The sequence below is a fragment of the Scyliorhinus canicula genome, chromosome 16, assembly GCF_902713615.1.
Source record: "Scyliorhinus canicula chromosome 16, sScyCan1.1, whole genome shotgun sequence".
NCBI lineage: Eukaryota > Metazoa > Chordata > Chondrichthyes > Carcharhiniformes > Scyliorhinidae > Scyliorhinus > Scyliorhinus canicula.
In genome coordinates, this window is record NC_052161.1 from 58,180,081 (window position 1) to 58,204,606 (window position 24,526).

General features: G+C 46.1%; 1 protein-coding gene across 5 annotated transcripts in view; it reads right to left on the reverse strand.

The window, feature by feature from the left end:
* Positions 1–24,526, reverse strand: part of pcgf5b (polycomb group ring finger 5b) — a 249,944-nt gene that overhangs the window by 71,824 nt on the left and 153,594 nt on the right. For all 5 annotated transcript variants that reach the window (XM_038822039.1, XM_038822035.1, XM_038822036.1 and 2 more), the window contains one exon: positions 1,557–1,612. In XM_038822039.1, the coding sequence (XP_038677967.1) occupies positions 1,557–1,612 (56 nt within the window). The remainder of the gene's footprint in view (positions 1–1,556; positions 1,613–24,526) is intronic.

The following is a 24,526-nucleotide window of genomic DNA, read 5'->3' on the forward strand; positions in this document are numbered from 1 at the left end:
TGAAATTTGTGCATGGGTGTGTCTGCTGTTACCCAGTGGATAAACTTGATGAGTTCAGAGTTTCAGGTTGCACCAAATGCAGAGAAGGTGAGGCGGTGGTGGGAAGGAGAGGGGTTAGAGTGGGTTAGGATGGAGGATGAGTCCTGTAAGCGGTCCAGCCTGAGGGCCATGGTGACAACGGCGCTTCCGCTGGTGTCGAGGAGGTACACGGTGAGCTTGGTGATACAGTTCACGATAAGGTGTGGAATCAGTTGAAGAGGCACTTTAGGCTGGGAAACAAGCCACCGGTGTCCGCAGGTGCTGTTGCTATTCCCGCTGCCGATAGAGCCCTTGGCGATGGCCCTTAGGGGGTCAGTAGAATGGTAGGGGACTGTGAGGGAGAGTAGGGAACACTGGGTGTCGCTGTACACGGATGACCTGCTGCTGTTGGTGTCGGACCCTTTGGAGAGTATGGGGGGAATTATTGACATTTACAGAGAGGTTCGGGCCTTCTTGGGCTACAAGCTGAATGTTGGAAAGAGTGAGGTGTTTCCGGTGAATGAGGAGGGTTGGGCAGCCAATCTTGGGTTGTTGGCATTTAGTGGTGCCAGGGACAGGCTTAGGAATTTGGGGGTTCAGGTGACAGGGGAGTGGGTGATGATGCACAAATGGAACCTGACAAAGTTGGTGGAGGAGTTTAGAGAGAATTTTAGGAGATGGGATACAATACACCTGTCATTGGCGGGGAGGGACCAGGTGGTAAAAATGAACATTCTGCCAAGGTTTTCATTTGTATTCCAAACCGTCCCGATCTTCATTCTGAAGGCCTTTTTCTGGAACTGGATGTAGCGGTTTTGGAGTTTATATGGGTGGGGAAAAGTACCTCAGGTGAAGAGGGCCCTGCTATAGAGGCAGAGGCAGAAAGGCGGTTGGCGTTCCCAAATCTGTTACTACTGGGCAAGAAATGCAGAGAAGGTGAGGTGGTGGTGGGAAAGAGAGGAGTTAGAGTGGATTAGGATGGAGGAGGACTCCTGTAGGGGGTCCAGCCTAAGGGCCATGGTGACAGCGGCGCTTCCGCTGGCGTCAAGGAGGTACACGGTGTGCCTGGAGGTACAATCCATGATTAGAGTGTGGAACCAGTTGAGGAGGCACTTTAGGATGGAGGGGATGTCAGTACTAACAACACTGTGTGGGAACCACGGATTTAAGCTGGGGGAGATGGATGGCATGTATAGGGGGTGGAGAGAGGTGGGGCTGGTGAGGGCCCTTTCACTTCAAAAATCCTTTGGAAAGTATTTATTAACCGGATTGACTGATGGGATATTCATTAGAGGAGCTGAACCAAAATCCAAACGAGCCATTGTCTACCCAACATACTTCGAAATGGCCATCAGTTGACATTATTAATACTGGTATTAACAACATAACTAACAATTGTGCAAAATGAAATTTTCATAAGGACTTCTATTTGTCGGGTTATATAAAGTTTGACCCTTTAACTAATTAGTTATTTAACAGTTTTTAATAGGGCTGAATCCATTAAACTGAACAGTAAAAAATGAGGCCATTCCACTTACTTTCTTTAAGACCAGGCACCAGTTTAAATATAATTTCTTCTAGCGTATTGTCCAACCTTGAAAACAAATTGAGAAAACATCACAGTTGGCTTCAAAGACATTCAAATTAGTCAATCCCAAAGTTAATGAGAAATTATCATGCGCAGTAATTCAGTTAAAAGGAATAGACAATAGACCTAATATTCCTCCCTTTATGTGCATATATCTGACCTGTACCAGGACACAACAATTCTACTTTGACTGGATAGGCATTGAGCTGCACCGACAACTGCATTGCACATTTGACAAACGTGCTACTTCTTTATACAGTTTTGGAGACTGCAAAGTTCAAGACGAGAGGTATATCAGTTTCTAGAGTAAGGAGGAGAGGAGGACGACACTTTCCCATCTATTGACCTTTACTTCTGTGACTTTATTTTGTAGTAAATCTATGTTTATGTGCTTCTGAGTAAAGGAGTAGGCAATGCCATAAATCAGAAAGTAGCTCATTTCACAAGCTGATCTGCATGTATTGGATTATATTCATGGTATAATCCATTATTATATCATGAAAGAGGTTATTTTGTTTTGTCAAAAAATCATAGTTAGGACTGTTTTAAAAAATTTCATAGGATGTGGGTGTTGCTGGCTAGGCCAGCATTTATTGTCCATCCCTCATTGTCTTTGTGAGCCACCCGCCATCTTGAATCGCTGCATGTGGTGCTAAAGCTGTTAGCAAGGAAGTTCCAAGATTTTGACAGCGAAGGAATGGTGATATAAAACCAAGTCAGGATGGTGTGTGGCATGGAGGGTGATGGTGTTTCCATGCATATGCCACCCTTCTCATGCCAGGTGGTAGAGATTGTGGGTTTGGAAGGTGCCTTCGAAGGAGTTTGGACAAGTTGCTCCATTATATAGTGCACATGTTTCTGTGATGAAGCTGTTGTTTTGCTGTTCTCAGGTGACTACATAATTCTTAAGGAGCATGAGGTCTCTTGACCTGACGCACAACGACATCACAACTTGTATTGGAGAGGTTAGACTGATCAGCTGACCTTTTCCCTGTCTGACATCTTTGCACATGTGTATGTCTCCTCTGCTGTTTATCTATGGGGCCATCTTATTTTTTGCACCCACGAGTTCATTCTCTAATCCTGTAAGAGTGCCTGCACCAGCACCTGTCAGAAATGATGTTTGCGTCTCAATATCAAAATTAAAATAATTATCATTGCATTCTGGAAAATGTATTGAATATTTATTGATTTATATTTTCTCAAGAACCATGATTGCCATCATATTAAATATTATTTTGTAAAATTCTATCAAGCCTTGATGCCAATCAAAGGTATTGCTGAAGAATCTTCCAATCCATTCTGGACATGTCTGGTCACATTACTTATCAAACCAGTGGCAACATTCACAGTGACTGCATAAAATACAAACTCAACCATGTCACATTGGTAGGTGAGATTAATCAGTCTCACCTTCAGGATGGCACAATTCCTCCCATAAACACTATTCTCCCTCCCTCCAACAGCACAAAAGGAGTTAAAGACAGGCTTCTCTAATCAGTAATTGGATAAATAAATATGAAGTATTTTATAACGCAAAACAAATGGAAGAACCATATTACTCACAAGTGATAAAGCTACAAGTGAGCTACAAAAGTCCCTTCCTTGTGGAATTTTCTAGTTAGGCACTGAGCGGTTCAAAATTAAAAATAACATTAAATTTGTGCAAAAGCATTTTTGATCTGGAAAGAAATCTAACTTATTACCTTTTGAAAAGTTAAGATAGTAACAGAGGTATTTAAAGATTTGGAGAAAATCTTCCAAGAAATAAATTAATCCATTGGCTTTAAATAAGTGCTCTGCATTTTAACTCATATTTTACATAGCTGGAAGCACTGTTGAGTCAGAGAGGTAAAACCATTCTCAGATATGTGAAAATATTAACTCGTTCCTTGGTCAACTTTAAACTCTTAATTTTTTAAACCTCAATCTTGATTTAGGTTATTTCCAAACAGCTGCCAGAGAGAGCCCTGAAAGTAGCTTGCCACTTAAGTTATTCTCGAGGTAATTTCATATTCACTACATGAATGAAATTAGAAGGATTGCCTTCGCCCATTGGTTAAGCTGGCAGGTGGGGCTTGGCCAGCTGCATTATATCAGCAATGCGTGATTTCTCCTATTTCCATCACCAACTCATTTGGCCAGAATTCTCCGGTCGTTGCGATTCAATTTTCTCGCTGGCAGGTTTCATGGCGGTGTGGGGTGGTTACAATGAGAAATCCCATTGACAATCAGCAGGAAGATAGAATCCCGCCGCCAGCGAACGGCATGTGGCCGAGAAACACGCGGGTGGCAGACGGGAGAATCCTGCCCAGTGTCTAGTGCAGTTTCATGTGAAATTTGGCTCCAGATAATAAACAGGCATCAACAGGCCCCAGGAGCAGCGAGCCTGAGCCTTACAGGGGGCCAGCACGGCACTGGAGCAACTCACACAGCTCCAGCTGTTAATGCCGACATCAAACAGGGCATGCGCGCTGCGACCAGCGCAAACTCGCGCATGGAGCGGTATCTTCCTTCTCCGCACCGGCCCCGATGCAACATGGTGGAGAGCTACAGGGGCCGGCATGGAGTAAAAGAGGCCCCCATCAGGAGAGGCCTGCCTGCCGATCGGTAGGCCCAAATCGTGGGCCAGGCCACTGTGCAGGCCCTCCATGGGGTCGGATCCCCCCTTTCTCCTACCAGGCCGCTCCCCGCAGGATGGACGGCGATGTCCCGCTGGGTAAGACCACATGTGAACGGCGCCAGTGGGACTCGACCTATCTCGGCAGCCACCTGGCCCATCCTGCGCGGAGAATCGCCAGGGGCCCGCATAGAGCGGCCCCCGACCAGTGCCGCGCCAGCGCCAATGGCACCGCAGAATCCACGGACCGGCATCCTTGATGCGATTGCGGCGCAGGGGCTTGGACTATCCAGGCTCATATTCCCCCTCACCAGGGGGCCCCTGGGGTCTGCCTGTGCCCAAAAGGCAGCCGTTGTTTCACCTACTCTGTGCATAGCAGCAACTGCACAGCTACTTTGTGAAATGGAACAATAAAACCATTTTAGATCAAATATAAATTCTTCCCCATATCGTACGGCAAGCTTCTGTCATGTGTTGTCAATTACTCCAAGTGAATGGAGAAATTCAGGCTAGAGGTTTTCCTTGAGTATGCAATGTGGTCAACCTTAGAAGATCCAGCAAGGTTAGCCATTTGTACTTTTCGCAAGTGTAAGACTATAGTCCCGGCAGCTCAGTGTGAGAAACGGGAAAGACATCCTGAGAGCCAAGCCCTGAATGAAATGATAACGCTGATTGAACAAGTTAATAATAATACCTTATTGTCACAAGTAGGCTTCAATGAAGTTACTGTGAAAAGCTCCCACATTCCAGAACCTGTTAAGGGAGGCAGGTACGGGAATTGAACCCGCGCTGCTGGTCTTGTTCTGCATTACAAGCCATCGGTTTAGCCCACTGGCACTGTAACAGTAAAATCATACAGCATATCTGCATATGAGTTGTATTCCCTAAGAAGAAGGTGGACTCTGAAATCAATGAATTAAATAATTTTTAAGCTTAACCAAATTATCCCATAGATCTGAAAGATGTTATCTGTCAACTCTTAAATCAGTGCAAAAACATTTAGCGGTACTCAAATTTCATTACGTGTTTTAAATAAAAATCAAGCATTGACCTCAGGCAAACTACCCAGAAGCTATGAATTACTAGTGAAATTTTAAAATAATTAAATGCAAAATTCTCACCTTGGCCATAGTAATAAAACAATAAATCCCAAGTTGAGACTCATGAAATTTATAGTGCTCCATAATATAAACTTCAAATTCTTGGCAATTCTCCTCACATAATCAGTTATGGAACTGCTAAGACGTATAATACACCAATTAGGTTTAAAAATCAATAAATGAACAGAAAACAGATGGTGGCACTTTAATCTACCTATTTATCTATGCAAAAGTATTGTATCGAGCAAACAGCATCTGTCACACTTCAAAGTATCACAGATGCAAATTTGCCTCATACTCGCACACAACCAGCTCAAAGTTCATATTCAAAAAGCAAATCACACCTAAACGATATTAAAAAGAGAAAAACAAATTGCCAACCATTTCTTAATTTCAGGTCATTAGAATCTGGCCCCTGCAAGGCGGCTTGGTGCTGCCAAACCCTGGAAAAACCTCCTCAGCAATTAGCCACCAATAAATCCAAGGTTCGCTTAAACTGGCTTTAAAAATAGGACAAATTAAACACAGATCAACCCAAGCAGCTAACCAGAATTGCAGAAATAAATATGACAGCTACTATTAATATAAAATAAGCACGGCAGTAGATGAGTTACATGGTTTCAGAATGTATAGAATGCCAAAACATCAACCGCAACCCCCCCCCCCCCCCCCCCCCGCCTCCCAAACACGCACACTCCGGATATCATGGCAGCATTTGACCGAGTGTGGCATCAAGGAGCACTGGCAAAATCAAAGTCGATGGAAATCAGGCAGAAAACTCTCTGGTGGTTGGAGCCATTCCCAGCAGAAACTTATTGGAGGTCAATCATCTCAGCCCTAGAATGTATTTGCAGAAATTGCTTGGGGTAGTATCTCAACCATCTAGACCTCAACCATTTTCAGATGCTTCATTAATGGCTTTTCTTCAATCATAAGATCAGAAGTGGGGATGTTTGGTGATGATTGCACAGTCTCCAATACCATTCAGATACTGAAGCAGTCTCTGTCCATATACAAGACCTGGACAATAATCAGGCTTGGGCTGAAAGGTGGCAAGTAATATATATGCCACACAAGTGCCAGGCAATGACCATCTTCAACATCTTTACTGCTTCTTGATATTCAACAGCATTACCAGCACTGAATCCCCCATCATCAACATCCAGAACATTACTATTGATCAGAAAAATAACTGGACCAGCCATATAAATACTGTAATGACAAGAGCAGGTCAGAGGCTGGGAATTTTGCAGTGAGTTCCCAAAGTGACACCCCAAAACCTGTCCACCATCTAATAATAATCTTTATTATTGTCACAAGTGGGCTTACATTAACACTGCAATGAAGTTACTGTGAATAGCCCCTAGTCAACACATTCCAATGACGGTTCGGGTACACAGATGGAGAATTCAGAATGTCCAATTCACCTAACAAGCACGTCTTTTGGGACTTGTGGCAGGAAACCGGAGTACCCGGAGGAAACCCACACAGATAAGGGAGAATGTGCAGACTCTACACAGACAGTGACCCAAGCGCGAAACGAACCTGGGATCCTGGCGCTGTGAAGCAACAGTGCTAACCAAGGTGCTACCGTTCCGCCCATCTACAAGGCACAAATCTGGTTTGTGATGAAATACACTCACTTGCTTGGATGAGTGCAGCTCCAACAACACTCTCGAGACTCAACAACATCCAGGCAAAGCAGCCCGCTTGATTGACCACTCATCACCACCTTAACATTCACTCCCTCCACCATTGCCAAACAGTGAGCAGCATGTACCATAGACCGGATGCACTGCAGCAACTTGCATTGGCTCCTCCAAAAGCGCCTTCCAAATCTTCAACCGCGACCACCTAGAAAGGTTGCAGCTCCAGAAGCATGAGAACAACATCACCTGCCCTTTTTAGCCACAGACTATTGGAATTATCGAATATTTCCCTTTTAAGACAGGGATGAAGATTTTCTTTTATTAAATTTACAGTACCCAATTATGTTTTTCCAATTAATGGGCAATTTAGCGTGGCCAATCTACCTAACCTGCACATCTTTTTGCATTGTGGGGGTGAAACCCAAGCAGAAACGGGGAGAATGTGCAAACTTCACACAGACAGTGATACAGGGTCCTTGGCGTCATTAGGCAACCGTGCTAACCACGGCGCCACCATGCTGCGCTTCATTCACCTGAGCCCCTCGGGAAGGTCTGCTTGCCAGGTTCACATCATCGGAGACCAGTCCAATACCATGAGATCACGTCATGTCGGTCGGAGTGAGGACAGAGTGACTGCTGGGTAAGTAGTTAAGATTTAAATTGTTTGCGCGGCCCATAACAGCTGATTGCTGTTATCGTGCGGGGCGCAGTGGTTGCTGGTTAAGTGTTTTATTTTTACCTGTATTTAAGTTGGGCGGTTTCTAAACCCGAGACACCACACTTGTAGTGTCCCCCCACCCTTCCACCTCCTCTAACATAAGGGGTTGAGTGAATATCAGGCAAGCGCTTTCTTTCTTTTTCTTGTTTTTAGCGGCAAGTTATCTAGGGGGGATGGCAGGGAAGGCTTTGCAATGTTCCTCCTGCAGAATGTTTGAGGTAAGGAACGCTGTCAGTGTCCCTGCTGATTTCACCTGTGGGAAGTGCACCCATCTCCAGCTCCTCAGAAACCGCGTTAGGCAACTGGAGCTGGAGCTATGAACTTCGGATCATTCGGGAGGCAGAGGTTATCATAGATAGTAGCTTCAGGGATATGGTTACTCCGAAGAATCAAGATAGATGGGTAACGGTGAGAGGGGCTGGGAGGAAGCAGTCAGTGCAGGGATCTTCTGTGGTCATTCCTCTCAGTAACAAGTATACCACTTTGGATACTGTTGAGGGGGATGACCTACTAGGGGTAAGCCACGGTGAAAGGATCTCCAGCACTGAGTCCACCCTTGTGGCTCAGAAAGGAAGGAGGGGGAGCAGGAGAGCAATAGTTATTGGGGACTCGATAGTTAGAGGGACAGATAGACGGTTCTGTGGCAACGAAAGAGACTCACGGATGGTATGTTGCCTCCCGGGTCCCAGGGTCCGTGACATCTCGGACCGTGTTTTCAGAATCCTTAAGGGGGAGAGGGAACAGTCACAAGTCGTGGTACACATCAGTACCAACGACATAGGTAAGAGAAGGGATGGGGATTTAAAACAGGAATTTAGGAAGCTAGTATGGAAGCTGAGAGCCAGGACAAACCATGGTGTCATCTCTGGTTTGTTGCCGGTGCCAAGTGCTGCCGAGTTGAGGAACAGGAAGAGAGTGCAGATAAACACGTGGTTGCAGGGATGGTGTAGGAGGGAGAGTTTCAGTTGCGTGGATAATTGGAGCACATTCTGGGGAAGGTGGGACCTCCACAGACAGGACGGTTTGCACCTGAACCATAGGGGCACCAATGTCCTGGGAGGGAAATTTGCTACGGCTCTTCGGGGGGAAGCGGGGGGAGTTAAACTAATTTGTCAGGGGGATGGGAAAACGAGCTGTAGTCCAGAAGGCAGTGTTGAGAGAAGTGAGGTACTGAGGAGGGTATCAAGGTTGCAGGCGTGTACTGGTAGACAGGAAGGTGGGTTGAAATGTGTCTACTTCAATGCAAGGAGCATCCGGAATAAGGTAGGTGAATGTGGAGCATGGATTGGTACGTGGGACTACGATGTTGTGGGCATTACGGAGATATGGTTCAAACAGGGACGGGAATAGCTGTTGGAAGTTCCGGGGAATAGATGTTTCAGTAAGAGCAGGAAGGTGGTAAAAGAGGTGGAGGAGTAGCATTGTTAATCAAGGATAGTTTAATGGCTGCCGAAAGGCAGTTCGAGGGGGATCTACCTACTGAGATAATATGGGCTGAAGTTAGAAATAGGAAAGTAGCGGTCACATTGTTAGGAGTTTTCTATAGGCCCCCAAATAGTAATAGTGATGTGGAGGAAGCAATTGCAAATCAGATTATGGATAGGTGTGGAGGTCACAGGGTAGTTGTCATGGGTGACTTCAACTTTCCAAATATTGATTAGAACTTCTATAGGTCGAACAGTTCGGATGGGGTAGTTTTTTTACAGTGTCTGCAGGAGAGTTTCCTGACACAATATGTGGATAGGCTGACAGGAGGTGGCGCCACATTGGATTTGGTACTGGGTAATGAACCATGCCAAGTGTTAGATTTGTTTGTGGGTGAGCACTTTGGAGATAGTGACCACAATTCAGTGCCTTTCACTATTGCAATGGAGAGGGATAGGGCCATACGGCAGGGCAAAGTTTATAATTGGGAGAGGGGTAATTATGATGCGATTAGGCAAGAATTCGGGAGCATAAGATAGGAACAGAAACTGTCAGGGAAAGGCACAAATGAAAAGTGGAGCTTGTTCAAGGACTGCGTGTCCTTGATAGGTATGTCCCTGTTAGGCAGGGAGGAAATGGCCGTGTGAGGGAACCATGTTTCTCAGAAGAGGTTGAATGTCTTGTCAAGAGGAAAAAGGAAACGTATGTAAGGATGAGAAAACAAGGTTCAGTTGGGTTCGCTTGAGGGTTACAAGGTAGCAAGGAATGAGCTAAAAAAAAGGACTTAGGAGAGCGAGGAGGGGGCATGAGAAGTTCCTTGGCGGGTCGGATCAAGGAAAACCCCAAAGCTTTTTACTCTTATGTGAGAAATAAAAGAATGACCAGGGTGAGGTTAGGGCCGATCAAGGACAGTAGTGGGAACTTGTGCATGGAGTCAGAAGAGATAGGAGAGGCGTTGAATGAATACTTTTCTTCAGTGTTCACCAAGGAGAGTGGCCGTGTTTTTGAGGATGAGAGTGTGATACAGGCGGGTAGGCTGGAGGAGGTAGATGTTCTGAGGAAGAATGTATTAGCAATTTTGAAAAACCTGAGGGTCTACAAGTCCCCTGGGCTAGATGGGATATATCCTAGGATTCTTTGGGAGGCAAGGGATGAGATTGCAGAGCCTTTGGCTTTGATCGCTGGGTCGTCATTGTCCACGGGGATAGTGCCAGTGGACTGGAGAGTGGCGAATGTTGTTCCTCTGTTCAAGAAAGGGAATAAGAATAATCCTGGTAATTATAGGCTGGTGAGTCTTACTTCGGTGGTCGGTAAGTTAATGGAAAAGGTCCTGAAGGATAGGATTTATGACCATTTGGAAAGATGCGGCTTAATCCGGGATAGTCAACACAGATTTGTGAAGGGTAAGTCTTGCCTCACAAATTTGATTGAATTCTTTGAGGAAGTTACTAGGTGTGTAGATGAAGGTCGAGCAGTTGATGTCGTATACATGGATTTTGGTAAGGCGTTTGATAAGGATCCCCATGGTCAGCTCATGAAGAAAGTAAGGAGGTGTGGGATAGAGGGAAATTTGGCCAATTGGATAAGTAACTGGCTATCACATAGAAGACAGAGAGTGGTGGATGGAAAATTCTCAGACTGGAGACCAGTTACCAGCGGTGTACCACAGGGATCAGTGCTGGATCCTCTGCTATTTGTAAATTTTATCAATGACTTGGAGGAGGGGGCTGAAGGGTGGGTCAGTAAATTTGCTGATGACACCAAGATTGGTGGAGAAGTGGATGAGGTGGAGGGCTGTTGTAGGCTGCAAAGAGACATTGATGGGATGCGGAGTTGGGCCGAAAAATGGCAGATGGAGTTTAACCCTGACAAGTGCGAGGTGATTCATTTTGGAAAAATTTGAATGCAGATTACAGGGTCAACGGCAGGGTTCTGAAGAATGTGGAGGAACAGAGAGATCTTGGGGTTCATGTCCACAGATCTCTGAAGGTTGCCACTCAAGTGGACAGAGCCGTGAAGAAGGTCTATCATGTGTTAGCGTTTATTCGCAGGGGGCTTGAGTTTAAGAGCCGTGGGGTTATGCTGCAACTGTACATGACCCTAGTGAGACCACATTTGGAGTATTGTGTGCAGTTCTGGTCACCTCATTATAGGAAGGATGTGGAAGCATTGGAAAGGGTGCAAAGAAGATTTACCAGGATGATGCCTGGTTTGGAGGATAGGTCTTATGAGGAAAGGTTGAGGGAGCTAGGGCTTTTCTCTTTGGAGCGGAGGAGAATGAGAGGCGACTTAATAGAGGTTTATAAGATGATGAGGGCGATAGAGTGGATGTTCAGAGACTATTTCCTCGGGTGGATGTAGCTGTTACAAGAGGTCATAACTATAAGATTCAGGGTGGGAGATATAGGAGGGATGTCCGAGGTATGTTCTTTACTCAGTGAATGGTTAGGGTGTGGAATGGACTGCCTGCTGTGATAGTGGAGTCGGACACTTTAGGAACTTTCAAGCGGTTATTGGATATGCACATGGAGCACACCAGAATGACAGTGAGTGGGATAGCTTGATCTTGGTTTTGAACAAGGCTCGGCACAACATCGAGGGCCAAAGGGCCTGTTCTGTTCTGTACTGTTCTATGTTCTATGCTTTCACACTGACGTAAATGTGAGCTTCACACTTCTTGCGACATTTTCCGCTCCCATCACAGAACCTGCTAGACGTGAACAGAAGCGGAAAGTTCAGTCCTTAGAGATTCCTTGCAACAAATGCTGTGATCACTTTTGGAGTCACTTGAATGCTTCTGAGTACTGAAGGTAATTAAGTGATGCTAATTGCAAATTTTTGATGTCTGTTGATGACATTATTGTAAGTTGTTGGCTACTTTGGATGTCAAATGATGGCTAAATGGTTGCTTTTGAGTAAAATGATATAAAATGATGATTAAATGATTGCTTTCGAATATAAATTATGTCATTTGATGACTAAATGATAACATTTGAGTGTAAATGATGTCAAATGGGTAAAAATGAACACTATTGAATGTAAATCATGTCAAATCTTTCTGGTAGGAATACGATACATAACTGCTTGTGTTATTGGTCCAACCACCTTCAGCTGCTTCATCAGTGACCTTTCTTCCATCATATGATCAGAAGTGGGGATGTCGGCTGATAGTTGCATAATGATCAGCACCATTCGGAATTCCCATAAACTAAAGCAGTCTCCGTCTAAAAGCAGCAAGACATGGTCAATATCCAGACTTGGGCTGACCGGCCAGTTACATTCGTACACCATGAGTACCAGGCAATGGCATTACCATCTCTGAATTCCCCACTGTCAACATGTTGGGGGTTACCATTGACCAGAAATGGAACTGGACACGCCACATAAGTACTGTGGCTACAAGAGCAAAGCAGAGGCTAGGAATCCTGCAGCGAGTAACTCAGCTCCTGAATCCCTAAAGCCTGTCCACAATCTACACGGTGCATCTCAGGAGTGCAATGGAATGCTCCCTCAATCCTGCAAATCGACCCCGAGGAAACAAATCTTTTAGAGTCTTAATCCCCTTCTCTTCCCATTTCCGAAAGCTTCCGTCCCACCTCCCTGGCTCAAATCTGTGGTTCTCCCGGATCGGCATTTCCCTCGACCTTGCCCCCAACCTGAAGTGTTGGCGAAACTGCCTCCAGGTTTTCAATGACTACCAGACTCCGTGAGTATTTCCCCGGAGCTATCGGGAGCGGCGCTGTTGCTAGTGCTTTCGGTCCCAACCCCCTGCACGAACTCTCCTCCATTCTGACCCACTGGGAATCAACCCCCCTGACCCAGCTCCGCACCTTCTCCACATTTGCCGCCCAGTAGTAGTACATCAGGTTCAGGAGACCCAAACCCCCTGCCTGCCTTCCCCTCTGTAGCAGCACCTTTCTCACTCTGGCCACCTTCCCTCCCCATACAAATGAGGTAATCCTCCCCTCAATCTCCCTGAAAAAGGACTTTGGCAGGAAAATCGGTAGGCATTGAAAAATAAACAGAAATCGCGGCAACACATTCATTTTAACCGCCTGTACCCGACCCGCCAGTGACAGAGGGAGACCATACCACCTTGCCAGATCGGCTTTCACTCTCCCCACTAAACTAGTGATGTTGTACTTGCGAAGCCTTCCCCACTCCTGGAAAACCTGCACCCCCAAGTACCTAAAGTAAGTCCCTGCCCTACGGAATGGCTGCCCCACCACCCCTGCCCCCACCCCGGTTGAGACACCACAAAATACTCACTCTTGTCCAAGTTCAGCTTGTACCCAGAGAAAGACCCAAATACCTACAGCAACTCCAATATTCCTCCTATCGACGCACTCGGCTCCGACACATACAGCAGCAAGTCGTCGGCATAAAAGGACACCCTATGCTCTATCCCCCCCCTCATTATTCCTTTCCATGCTCCCGAACTTCTTAATGAGATGGTCAACGGCTCAATCGCAAGCGCAAACAGCAGGGGGGACATAGGACATCCTTGCCTCGTCCCACGGTAGAGAGAGACGTATCTCGAACTGATATTGTTTGTGCGGATATTCGCCTTCGGCTCCTTATATAATAACTTTACCCAGTTCACAAACCTTGGTCCAATCCCAAACCGTTCCAGCACTGCCATCAGGTACCCCCATTCCACCCGATCAAACGCCTTCTCACCGTCCAGTGCCACCACCACCTCTGTTTCCTTCCCTTCCGCCGGTGCCATAACGACATTCAAGACCCTCCTAATATTCAAAAACAGCTGCCTCCCTTTCACGAACCCTGTCTGATCCTCACCTATCATCTTCGGGAGGCACCCCTCCAGCCTACCCGCTAGTACCTTTGCCAATACCTTTGCGTCTACATTAAGAAGTGAAATGGGCCTATACGACCCACACTCCGTTGGATCCTTATCCTTTTTAAGCAACAGTGAAATCGATGCCTGCCTCAGGGTTTGTGGCAGCACCCCCTTCCCTATCGCCTCTTCAAACATCCCTACCATCAGGGGTGCCAACTTATCCTTAAATTTTTTATAATATTCCACCGGAAACCTATCCGGCCCTGCCACCTTCCCCGACTGCACCCTCCCAATCGCGTCTTTTATCTCCTGCTCCAGTACTGCTCCTTCTAGAACATAGAACATAGAACGATACAGCGCAGTACAGGCCCTTCGGCCCTCGATGTTGCACCGACATGGAAAAAATCTAAAGGCCATCTAACCTACACTATGCCCTTATCATCCATATGCTTATCCAATAAATTTTTAAATGCCCTCAATGTTGGCGTGTTCACTACTGTTGCAGGTAGGGCATTCCACGGCCTCACCACTCTTTGCGTAAAAAACCCACCTCTGACCTCTGTCCTATATCTATTACCCCTCAATTTAAGGCTATGTCCCCTCGTGCTAGCCACCTCCATCCGCGGGAGAAAGCTCTCGCTGTCCACCCTATCTAACCCTCTGATCATTTTGTATGCCTCTATTAAGTCACCTCTTAACCTTCTTCTCTCTAACGAAAACAACCTCAAGTCCATCAGCCTTTCCTCATAAGATTTTCCCTCCATACCAGGCAACATCCTGGTAAATCTCCTCTGCACCCGTTCCAAAGCTTCCACGTCCTTCCTATAATGAGGCGACCAGAACTGTACGCAATACTCCAAATGCGGCCGTACTAGAGTTTTGTACAACTGCAACATGACCTCATGGCTCCGGAACTCAATCCCTCTACCAATAAAGGCCAACACACCATAGGCCTTCTTCACAACCCTATCAACCTGGGTGGCAACTTTCAGGGATCTATGTACATGGACACCGAGATCCCTCTGCTCATCCACACTACCAAGAATTTTACCATTAGCCAAATATTCCGCATTTCTGTTATTCTTTCCAAAGTGAATCACCTCACACTTCTCCACATTAAACTCCATTTGCCACCTCTCAGCCCAGCTCTGCAGCTTATCTATGTCCCTCTGTAACCTGCAACATCCTTCCGCACTGTCTACAACTCCACCGACTTTAGTGTCGTCTGCAAATTTACTCACCCATCCTTCTGCGCCCTCCTCTAGGTCATTTATAAAAATGACAAACAGCAACGGCCCCAGAACAGATCTTTGTGGTACGCCACTCGTAACTGAACTCCATTCTGAACATTTCCCATCAACTACCACTCTCTGTCTTCTTTCAACTAGCCAATTTCTGATCCACATCTCTAAATCACCCTCAATCCCCAGCCTCCGTATTTTCTGCAATAGCCGACCGTGGGGAACCTTATCAAACGCTTTACTGAAATCCATATACACCACATCAACTGCTCTACCCTCGTCTACCTGTTCAGTCACCTTCTCAAAGAACTCGATAAGATTTGTGAGGCATGACCTACCCTTCACAAAACCATGCTGACTGTCCCTAATCATATTATTCCTATCTAGATGATTATAAATCGTATCTTTTATAATCCTCTCCAAGACTTTACCCACCACAGACGTTAGGCTCACCGGCCTATAGTTACCGGGGTTATCTCTACTCCCCTTCTTGAACAAAGGGACCACATTTGCTATCCTCCAATCCTCTGGCACTATTCCTGTAGCCAATGATGACCTAAAAATCAAAGCCAAAGGCTCAGCAATCTCTTCCCTGGCTTCCCAGAGAATCCTAGGGTAAATCCCATCCGGCCCCGGGGACTTATCTATTTTCACCTTGTCCAGAATTGCCAACACCTCTTCCCTACGCACCTCAATGCCATCTATTCTAATAGCCTGGGTCTCAGCATTCTCCTCCACAATATTATCTTTTTCTTGAGTGAATACTGACGAAAAGTATTCATTTAGTATCTCGCTTATCTCCTCAGCCTCCACACACAACTTCCCACCACTGTCCTTGACTGGCCCTACTCTTACCCTAGTCATTCTTTTATTCCTGACATACCTATAGAAAGCTTTTGGGTTTTCCTTGATCCTACCTGCCAAAGACTTCTCATGTCCCCTCCTTGCTCGTCTCAGCTCTCTCTTTAGATCCTTTCTCGCTTCCTTGTAACTATCAAGCGCCCCAACTGAAACTTCACGCCTCATCTTCACATAGGCCTCCTTCTTCCTCTTAACAAGAGATTCCACTTCTTTGGTAAACCACGGTACCCTCGCTCGACCCCTTCCTCCCTGCCTGACTGGTACGTACTTATCAAGAACATGCAATAGCTGTTCCTTGAACAAGCTCCACATATCCAGTGTGCCCAACCCTTGCAGCCTACTTCTCCAACCAACACATCCTAAGTCATGTCTAATGGCATCATAATTGCCCTTCCCCTAGCTATAACTCTTGCCCTGCGGGGTATACTTATCCCTTTCCATCACTAACGTAAAGGTCACCGAATTGTGGTCACTGTTTCCAAAGTGCTCACCTACCTCCAGATCTAACACCTGGCCTGGTTCATTACCCAAAACCAAATCCAATGTGGCCTCGCCTCTTGTTGGCCTGTCAACATATTGTGTCAGGAAACCCTCCTGCACACATTGTACAAAGAACGACCCATCTAATGTACTCAAACTATATCTTTTCCAGTCAATATTTGGAAAGTTAAAGTCTCCCATAACAACTACCCTATTACTTTCGCTCTTTTCCAGAATCATCTTCGCCATCCTTTCCTCTACATCCCTAGAACTATTAGGTGGCCTATAGAAAACTCCTAATGTAGCCTTATCTCCCTCCCCTAGCCTCGGGTACTCCAACCCATCCAGAAATTCCAGCATCTCACGGTCTCCCACGGGTGGCTCTGACCTGTACAACCTCTCGTAGAATTCCTCAAAAACCTTGTTAATCAGCTCCGGAGCCACCACCAACTTCCCGGCCCTATCCCTTACCTGAAGAATTTCCCTTGCTGCTGCCTCCCTGCGGAGCTGACCTGCTAACATACCTGCTGACCTGCTGACCTGCCTTATCTCCATGTTCATAAACTGCACCCTTCGCTCGCCTCAGTTGGCGCATCGCCTTCCTGGTGGATAGTCGGTCGAAGCTCGTCTGTAGTTCCTTCCTCTTTCCCAGCATCGCTGGGTCCCCATCCTCCGCACAACTCCTATCTGCCACCAACATCTCATCTATTAGCCTCTGCTGCTCCAACCACTCCTCTTTGTCCACCCTGGCCTTAAACAAAATTACCTCACCCCTCACTACCGCCTTTAGAGCCTCCCAAACGACTGCCATTGACACCTCACCCGTACAGTTGAATCTTACATATTCCTTAATTACCTTTTCAATTTTTTCACAGAATACTTGGTTCCCCAAAAGCCCCACATCCAGTTTCCACCCCGGCCTCTGCGCTACCCCCTTCTCCAGCACCATATCCACCCAATGTGGCGCGTAATCTGACACAGCAATTGCAGAGTATTCCAACCCCTTGACTCCAGCCAGCAAAGCCTTTCCCACCACAAAAAAGTCAGTCCGCGAGTATACCCTATGGACTGCTGAGAAAAACGAGTCCCCTGGGTGCAGGAACCTCCAAGGGTCCACCCCTCCCATTTCCACCATTAGCCCAGCTAGCGCCTTTGCCCCCCCGATAGGAACAGCGAGTGCGGCCGTGATCTGTCCAACCTTGGCTCCTGCACCAGGTTCCAGTCCCCCCCCCCACAATCAGCTCGTGTGTGTCCAAGTCAGGAATGGCTCCTAACACCTTCCTCGCAAATCCCGTATCGTCCCAGTTGGGACCGTATACACTTACCAGCGCCACTAATCTCCCGTCCAGCGCCCCAGCCATAATCAAATATCTACCCCTCTGATCTGGCACTACCTTCTCCATCTGGAAGCGAACCCTTTTGCTGACCAACACTGCTACCCCTCGAGCCCTTCCATCAAATCCAGAGTGAAACACTTGGCTAACCCAACCCATTTTAAGTCTCACCTGGTCCTTCACCCTCAAGTGAGTCTCCTGCAGCATTGCCACATCGGTTTTCAGACTTTTAAGATGGGCAAGCACCCTTGACCTCACCTCCTAGCCCTCTCACGTTTCACGTGACTATCCTTACTGGGGGTCTCTCATCCCCCCCCCCCCATCATTCTTATCCACCATCAACACACCGCCGGGCCCTGCCCCATAAGCCTGACCCGTCCCTGTCCATTGTTAACATCGAACCACTTCACCCCCTCCCGAAAACCCCCCCCTACCTTTCCCCCAGAAAGAACATCCCCCAGCATCCAACCCTTCCTCCCCCCCCTCTCGCTCGCCTCGTAGGCCCATTGACGCCTGCTATCCAGGCTCCAATGTCCACAGCCCTCCTCTCCTCTCACCTCCGTTCACTAGCTGACTGACTTTAGCTAGCTAGTGCAGGTGGCTCCCCCCACCGCCAAGACATATCCTCCCCTTCCACCCAGTCCCAGAGAAAAAAAACCAAACCCAACAATCCAACCTATACAATTCACTAACATAACATGTAACCGTCGCAACACGGAGCGTCCATCAACCCACCATCAACTTAAACTCTATAACAATACAAAGAGAAGTAGATTACAATACAATTCCGTAAAAAGAAAGTTATAACATTTATACATTTTCCGGCTGTTCAAACACAGTCCACAGTCTCTCGTCCAGCTCCGCTCTTTATGTCTGTCCCAAGCCTTCTGCCTTCACGAACGCCTCAGCCGCATCCGCTGTCTCAAAATAAAAGTCTTTGCCGTTATACGTTATCCTCAACCTTGCTGGGTACACCATACCAAACCGTACCCGCTTCTTATACCACATTGCCTTCACTCACCCAAACGCCGGTCGTCTTTTTGCCAACTCCATCGTCAAGTCCTGGTAGATCCGGACCGTAGTACCATCCCATAGTATCTCCCACTTCTGCTTTGCCTAATTTAACACCTTCTCCTTCACGCAAAACTTATGGAAGCAGATAATTACTGCCCTTGGCGGCTCATTCACTTGGGCTTCGGCCTTAATGACCGATGGGCTTGGTCTAGCTCGTACCAGGAGGGGTTCTCACCCTCCCCCATCAGCTCCGCCAACTTCTTAGCGAAGTATTGTGTTGGCCTTGGGCCCTCTGTCCCTTCGGGCAAGCACACAATTCTCAAATTATGCCGCCTTGAGCGGTTTTCCAAGTCTTCCAGCTTTGCTCGGAGACCTCTATTAATCTCCACAGCCCTCCGCAACTCATCTCCCATCGAGGTGACCTGGTCGCTGTGTCATGACATGGCTTCCTCCACTTCTTTCATCTTCTCGCCCTGCTCTCTCACCTCGGCCAATGCCTTTGCCACCGCCACCTTCAATGGGGCAATTATCGGGGTGATTGCCTCCTCCACCAGTAACTTCAATGCGGCCGCTGTCTCCTTTTTCCAGGCCCCCATGTGCCTCGCAATCTGTTTTTCCAGCTCCCCCGCCATCACCTCGGTCATCTTCTCCACCGTAAATAGTGCGGCCCCGCTTTGCAGTTCGGCTTCCGCCATTCTATCATCACTTTTATTCGTCTTCTCCTTCAGCGGCGAACCCGCATTTCCTCCTTTCTTCGACGCTGCTTTTCGCATCCTTTAGCAGCTTATTGTTTTTCACTTCCTTTCTCTTCTCCTCTCTCTCCCTCCACCCTTCTGTCCTTCATCAATCTAAATTATTCTTTTTTTTTAAGACAAAGGGGAGGAAAAAAAACCTTCACCAAACTTCTTCAAATTTCTTTAAATCTTCCAGCTCTCTTCCTTTCCCCTCTGTACTCATCCAGAACTCCCCTGGGACCAGGTTCCAGCATTCTTTCTTCCTCCAAGGTGGGAGCCATCCGTTGTGGGACACCGCTCTTACATGGTGCCCTGGACTCGGGCCTGCCTCCTCGGCCTCCTCATAGCTGCTCTGGCCCCGACGCCGTGCTGGGCCCAGGACCTCAGCCCCCGTCGCCCCAACACCCGCGCGGGGTTCTTCACTGGTTTTTAAACTGGCCCCGCTGGCTGCTCACGATGTTCCCAAAGGCCGACGGTAGTCGGGGAGTGCGTTGAAACTTGGGGATTTCCCTGAAATCGCCGCGACTCGCGGCCACCGGCGGGAGCTCTTCGCGCTGCAGCTGCCCTGCGCGCCCACGCCACCGGTAGTCCGACAGATGATAAGCTAATAGGACTAGAGTTACTTATTTTTTGTCTCCCTACCTTTTAAAATGAGGGCAGTTTTGCAATCCTCTGGGGCGTTTCCAGAATTGAAGGATTCTTGGAAAATTACTACCCGTGCATCCACTATGTCTACAGCTGCTTCTTTTAATCTCCTACGATGCAACCCATCAAGCCCAAGGGACCTCTCGGCCTTTAGCCCCATTAATTTCCCTGGTACTTATTCTTCAGTGATAGTTCTTGTATTTATTCCCCCCCCCTTTTTCCTCTTGATATTCTCGTATTCTTCCACCGTAAAGACTGATGTAAAGTAATTATTTAACTCCTCTGCCATTTCCTTGGCTCCCCATTATTTCACCAGTCTCATTCTCTAAGAGGCCTATGTTTATTATTGCCTCTCTCTTCCTTCCTATATATTTAAAGTAGCTCTTATTGCCTATTTTTATATTACTTGCTAGTTTACCTCTCAAAGTTTATCTTCTCCCTCTTTATTGATGTTTTGATCATCTTTTGTTGGCTTTACAAACTTTCTCAGTCATCTGGCTTACCACTAACCTTTGTCACACTCTTATGGTTTCTACTATCCTTGACTTCCTTGGTTAGCCGGGGTTGATTTTTCACTTTCGTAGAATCTTCCTTCCTCAATGGGATATATATTTGTTGTGAGTCATGAACTATTTTCATAAAGGTCTGCCATTGCTGGTCACTGTCTTTTTTGCTAAATTCATTTTTGACGCTACTCCAGCCAACTCTGCTCTCATTCCTTTGTAATTACCCTTAAATAAGTTTAGCTCAGTTTTTTCCGACCCAAGTTTCTCACTCTCAAATTAAATTCTACTATGTTCTGGTCACTGTTTTCTAGGGGATCATTTACTCTGCAATTGTTTATTAAACCTGCCTCATTACACGTTACCAGATCCAAAACAGCCTGATCTCTGGTTGGATCCACAACATATTGTTCAAGGAAACTGTCCTGAATACACTCTATGAATTCTTCCTCATGGCTACCTCTGCCAATTTGATTTTCCCAATACGCATGGAGATTAATGTCATCCATGATTAATGTACTGCCTTTTTACATGCCCTCATTAGCTCCTGACTTCTTCACCCTACAGTTTAGCTACTGTTAGGTGCTATGATGAAGAATGCAGGAGATTGGTTTCATCGAAGTGTTGTTTCGACAGAGTGAAGCTGGAGACAGCAGAAACTGCAAAGCGCCGAAATTCAGAACTGGTGTGGTTGGGAGTTCGGGAGTGTTTGGGTGTAATTTGGAAAGGAGGGGCATGATTGTTTTTTGGAGTGATCGGTTTTCTTTTACAGCTGTCAACATTTCAGAGTTTTATAGGTTGGTAGTGATTAACATTTCTGTTCTCTTTCTCGCCTGGGAAAATGGTAAACAAAGCTTCCAAAGTAGACAAGCTACTTTCTTCTGTTAAACTGTTAAACATACCACTAACACTGAGGAGGGTGGAGCTGGTAAGTTGGATAGACTAACTAGCTACACTTAAAACAGACTACCAAAACCTATCTTCTTCTGCTGACCGATCAAAATAATGGGACTCAGTATAGTTATTGGAATTGCTCCATGTGGTGTTTGGCAGAGATTCGGCAGGCTATTTTTCAGGAGTTTAGGCCAAGATGCGGTCTCACAATTAGGGCAGAGGACTGTCGATGGCTGCCTCACTGTCATCTGACTGGGCCTCAATTTGAAGGCTGCATTCCAAGTACTTGTGGAATACAAACAACTGAATTCTCTGAACTGAATATTATCTTCCTTGCATAAGGTTGTTTGTGTTCACATAATCCAAGCCATAATTCATGTCTAAAGTATGAAAATATATACAGAAGCAAGAGTACTAATTTCCAATTACTAATTTAACAAAGGATTACTATAAATCTGCAATGCACAAAGAATTACCAGCAGGTATATTGGTATTACAATGTCAAGCTGCCTTTTAAACTGATGTGAAGTTGTGTGGAGCATAACAATGAAAGCACCCTCCAAGTCAAAAAACAATAAATAATAGTGCCTGACTTGCACTTACTGGGCCTCCCTAGCAGATATTCCATTTTACCTTGAAGCTCATAGAGCCATACACACGCAGGAATCAGCCTGGAGAATGTGCTGACGCATGACTTAACTTCAAGCCTGTTGTTTGTTTATTCTGAGGAACAGTAGGAGTTTGGGAGAATCAGACCTAGGTACCAAATTACCTAGACAGTCAAGATTTGCTTTGACAAAGTGTCATCGGACTCGAAACGTTAGTTCTTTTCTCTCCCTACAGATGCTTCCAGACTTGCTGAGATTTTCCAGCATTTTCGTTTCAGATTCCAGCATCTGCAGTAATTTTCTTTTATTCAAGATTTTTAGTTGATTCTTGCAAATGATCTGTTAATTGGAATTGATTGCGTACAAAAAAGCTTTCTGCATTACTTTATTTAAAATGCTTAGTTTGAACTGCAAAATAATTTGATTTTGTTTAAGAGAAAAATAATTTTGAATGAACAGGTGGAAATTGTATTAAAGTAGAGCTGACTCTCAATGTAAATGTACAATCAGACTCTGTCCGACAACTGGCCGAGTTCCTGATGGCGTGGTTCTAACCACGTTTTGCCTGTCGAGAATGGCCGGAGGCGGCTGCGGAGTCAGTCCGTGACCGCCCCAGTGGGGGCAGGAAGATCCTTCACCGGTGGGGGGGTGGGGGGTATGGGGAGTAGAATATCAAAATAGATAGGGAGCTTGGACAGAGTACTGCAATAGAAACCTAAGGAGGACACAGACAGGTTAGCAGAATGGGGAAATGCAACTTAATGTGAGAAGTGTAAGCTAAAACATTTTGAGACCAAAATGAACAAGAAATGGGAGTAAAATTCAATATAACGAGATGCTGATGGGTATTGTGGGTCAGAGTAAAGTAGTTAAAATCATATACCTTGCAAGTTAGACTGTGGGTACATAAAGTGACAAAAAGTACCAATAGCATTTTACAATTAGAGATAGTGTAGAACAGAAAAGAGAATTATGTACTTGTACAGTTAATGGTCGGTGCAGTTTGGGTAGCCTCTCACAGAAGAGGGGGCCTCACGGTAGCATGGTGGTTAGCATCAATGCTTCACAGCTCCAGGGTCCCAGGTTCGATTCCCGGCTGGGTCACTGTCTGTGTGGAGTCTGCACATCCTCCCCGTGTGTGCGTGGGTTTCCTCCGGGTGCTCCGGTTTCCTCCCACAGTCCAAAGATGTGCGGGTTAGGTGGATTGGCCATGCTAAATTGCCCATAGTGTAAGGTTAATGGGGGGGATTGTTGGGTTACGGGTATACGGGTTACGTGGGTTTGAGTAGGGTGATCATTGCTCGGCACAACATCGAGGGCCGAAGGGCCTGTTCTGTGCTGTACTGTTCTATGTTCTATGTTCTAAGACACTGCAGCCATACAGAATATGCAGTGCAGGTTGTCTTGGATAATAACAAATATTAAAATCTAGATTTCTGAGGCCAGATTTGATATAGCAGATTGACCTCCGCTGGAATGCTGGTGGTCATATCTTCAGATGTCAAGGCCTTAAGCTCTGATATTCTAACCCTAAACCTCTCCATTTCTCTACCTCTCATTCTTCCTTTAAGGTGCTCCTTAAAACCTACTCTTGGTCACTTGCCCTAATATTTCCTGATGTGGCTTGGTGTCAAATTGTGCTTTAGAATACCCCTGTCAAGTCCTTGGGTCTTAGCTGAAACGACTACATACATGCAAGTTGTTGCAGTTAGAGCAGAGAGGTTCAGAGATGATTTAATAAAAGTCTCTAAAATAGTGAAGGATTCTGATGGGATGCACAGGGAAAGAGTATTTGCTTGAGCTGAGGAATCAGCCTTAAGTTTGTTCACATTAACAACTGCTGGAGCGTGGTTTCTTTGCAACAGGGAACAAGTGAGGCAGTGTCCACTGCATTGTCATTTAAAGGAACAGAAGATATATATTTGAAGCAGAAGAAAGTGCCATGAGAAAAGAGCAGAACAGTAGAATTAGTTTTGCTTTATTCTAACAAAGACCTGGCATAGATATGATGAGCTAAAATGGCTCAGCACTGTTAAAATTTCTAAGGCTCTGTTCATTCTTCATTTCAATTTCCTTTTCCATTCATCATTTAAACTTATCCATTCTTTGCTAATAATTACACCCTTGTTCCATTCAGACTTCCTGCCCTTAGTGCTCTTAACGTTCAGGAAATGAGTCACCACATTTTCATTTCTTCCGTGTTTTTCTATGGGGTAATGAAAATTATTTCATTCAATTTTGTGAAGGGCGGTTTCTTTCTTTCACAAATCTTACCAACTCTTGTTGAGCTCGC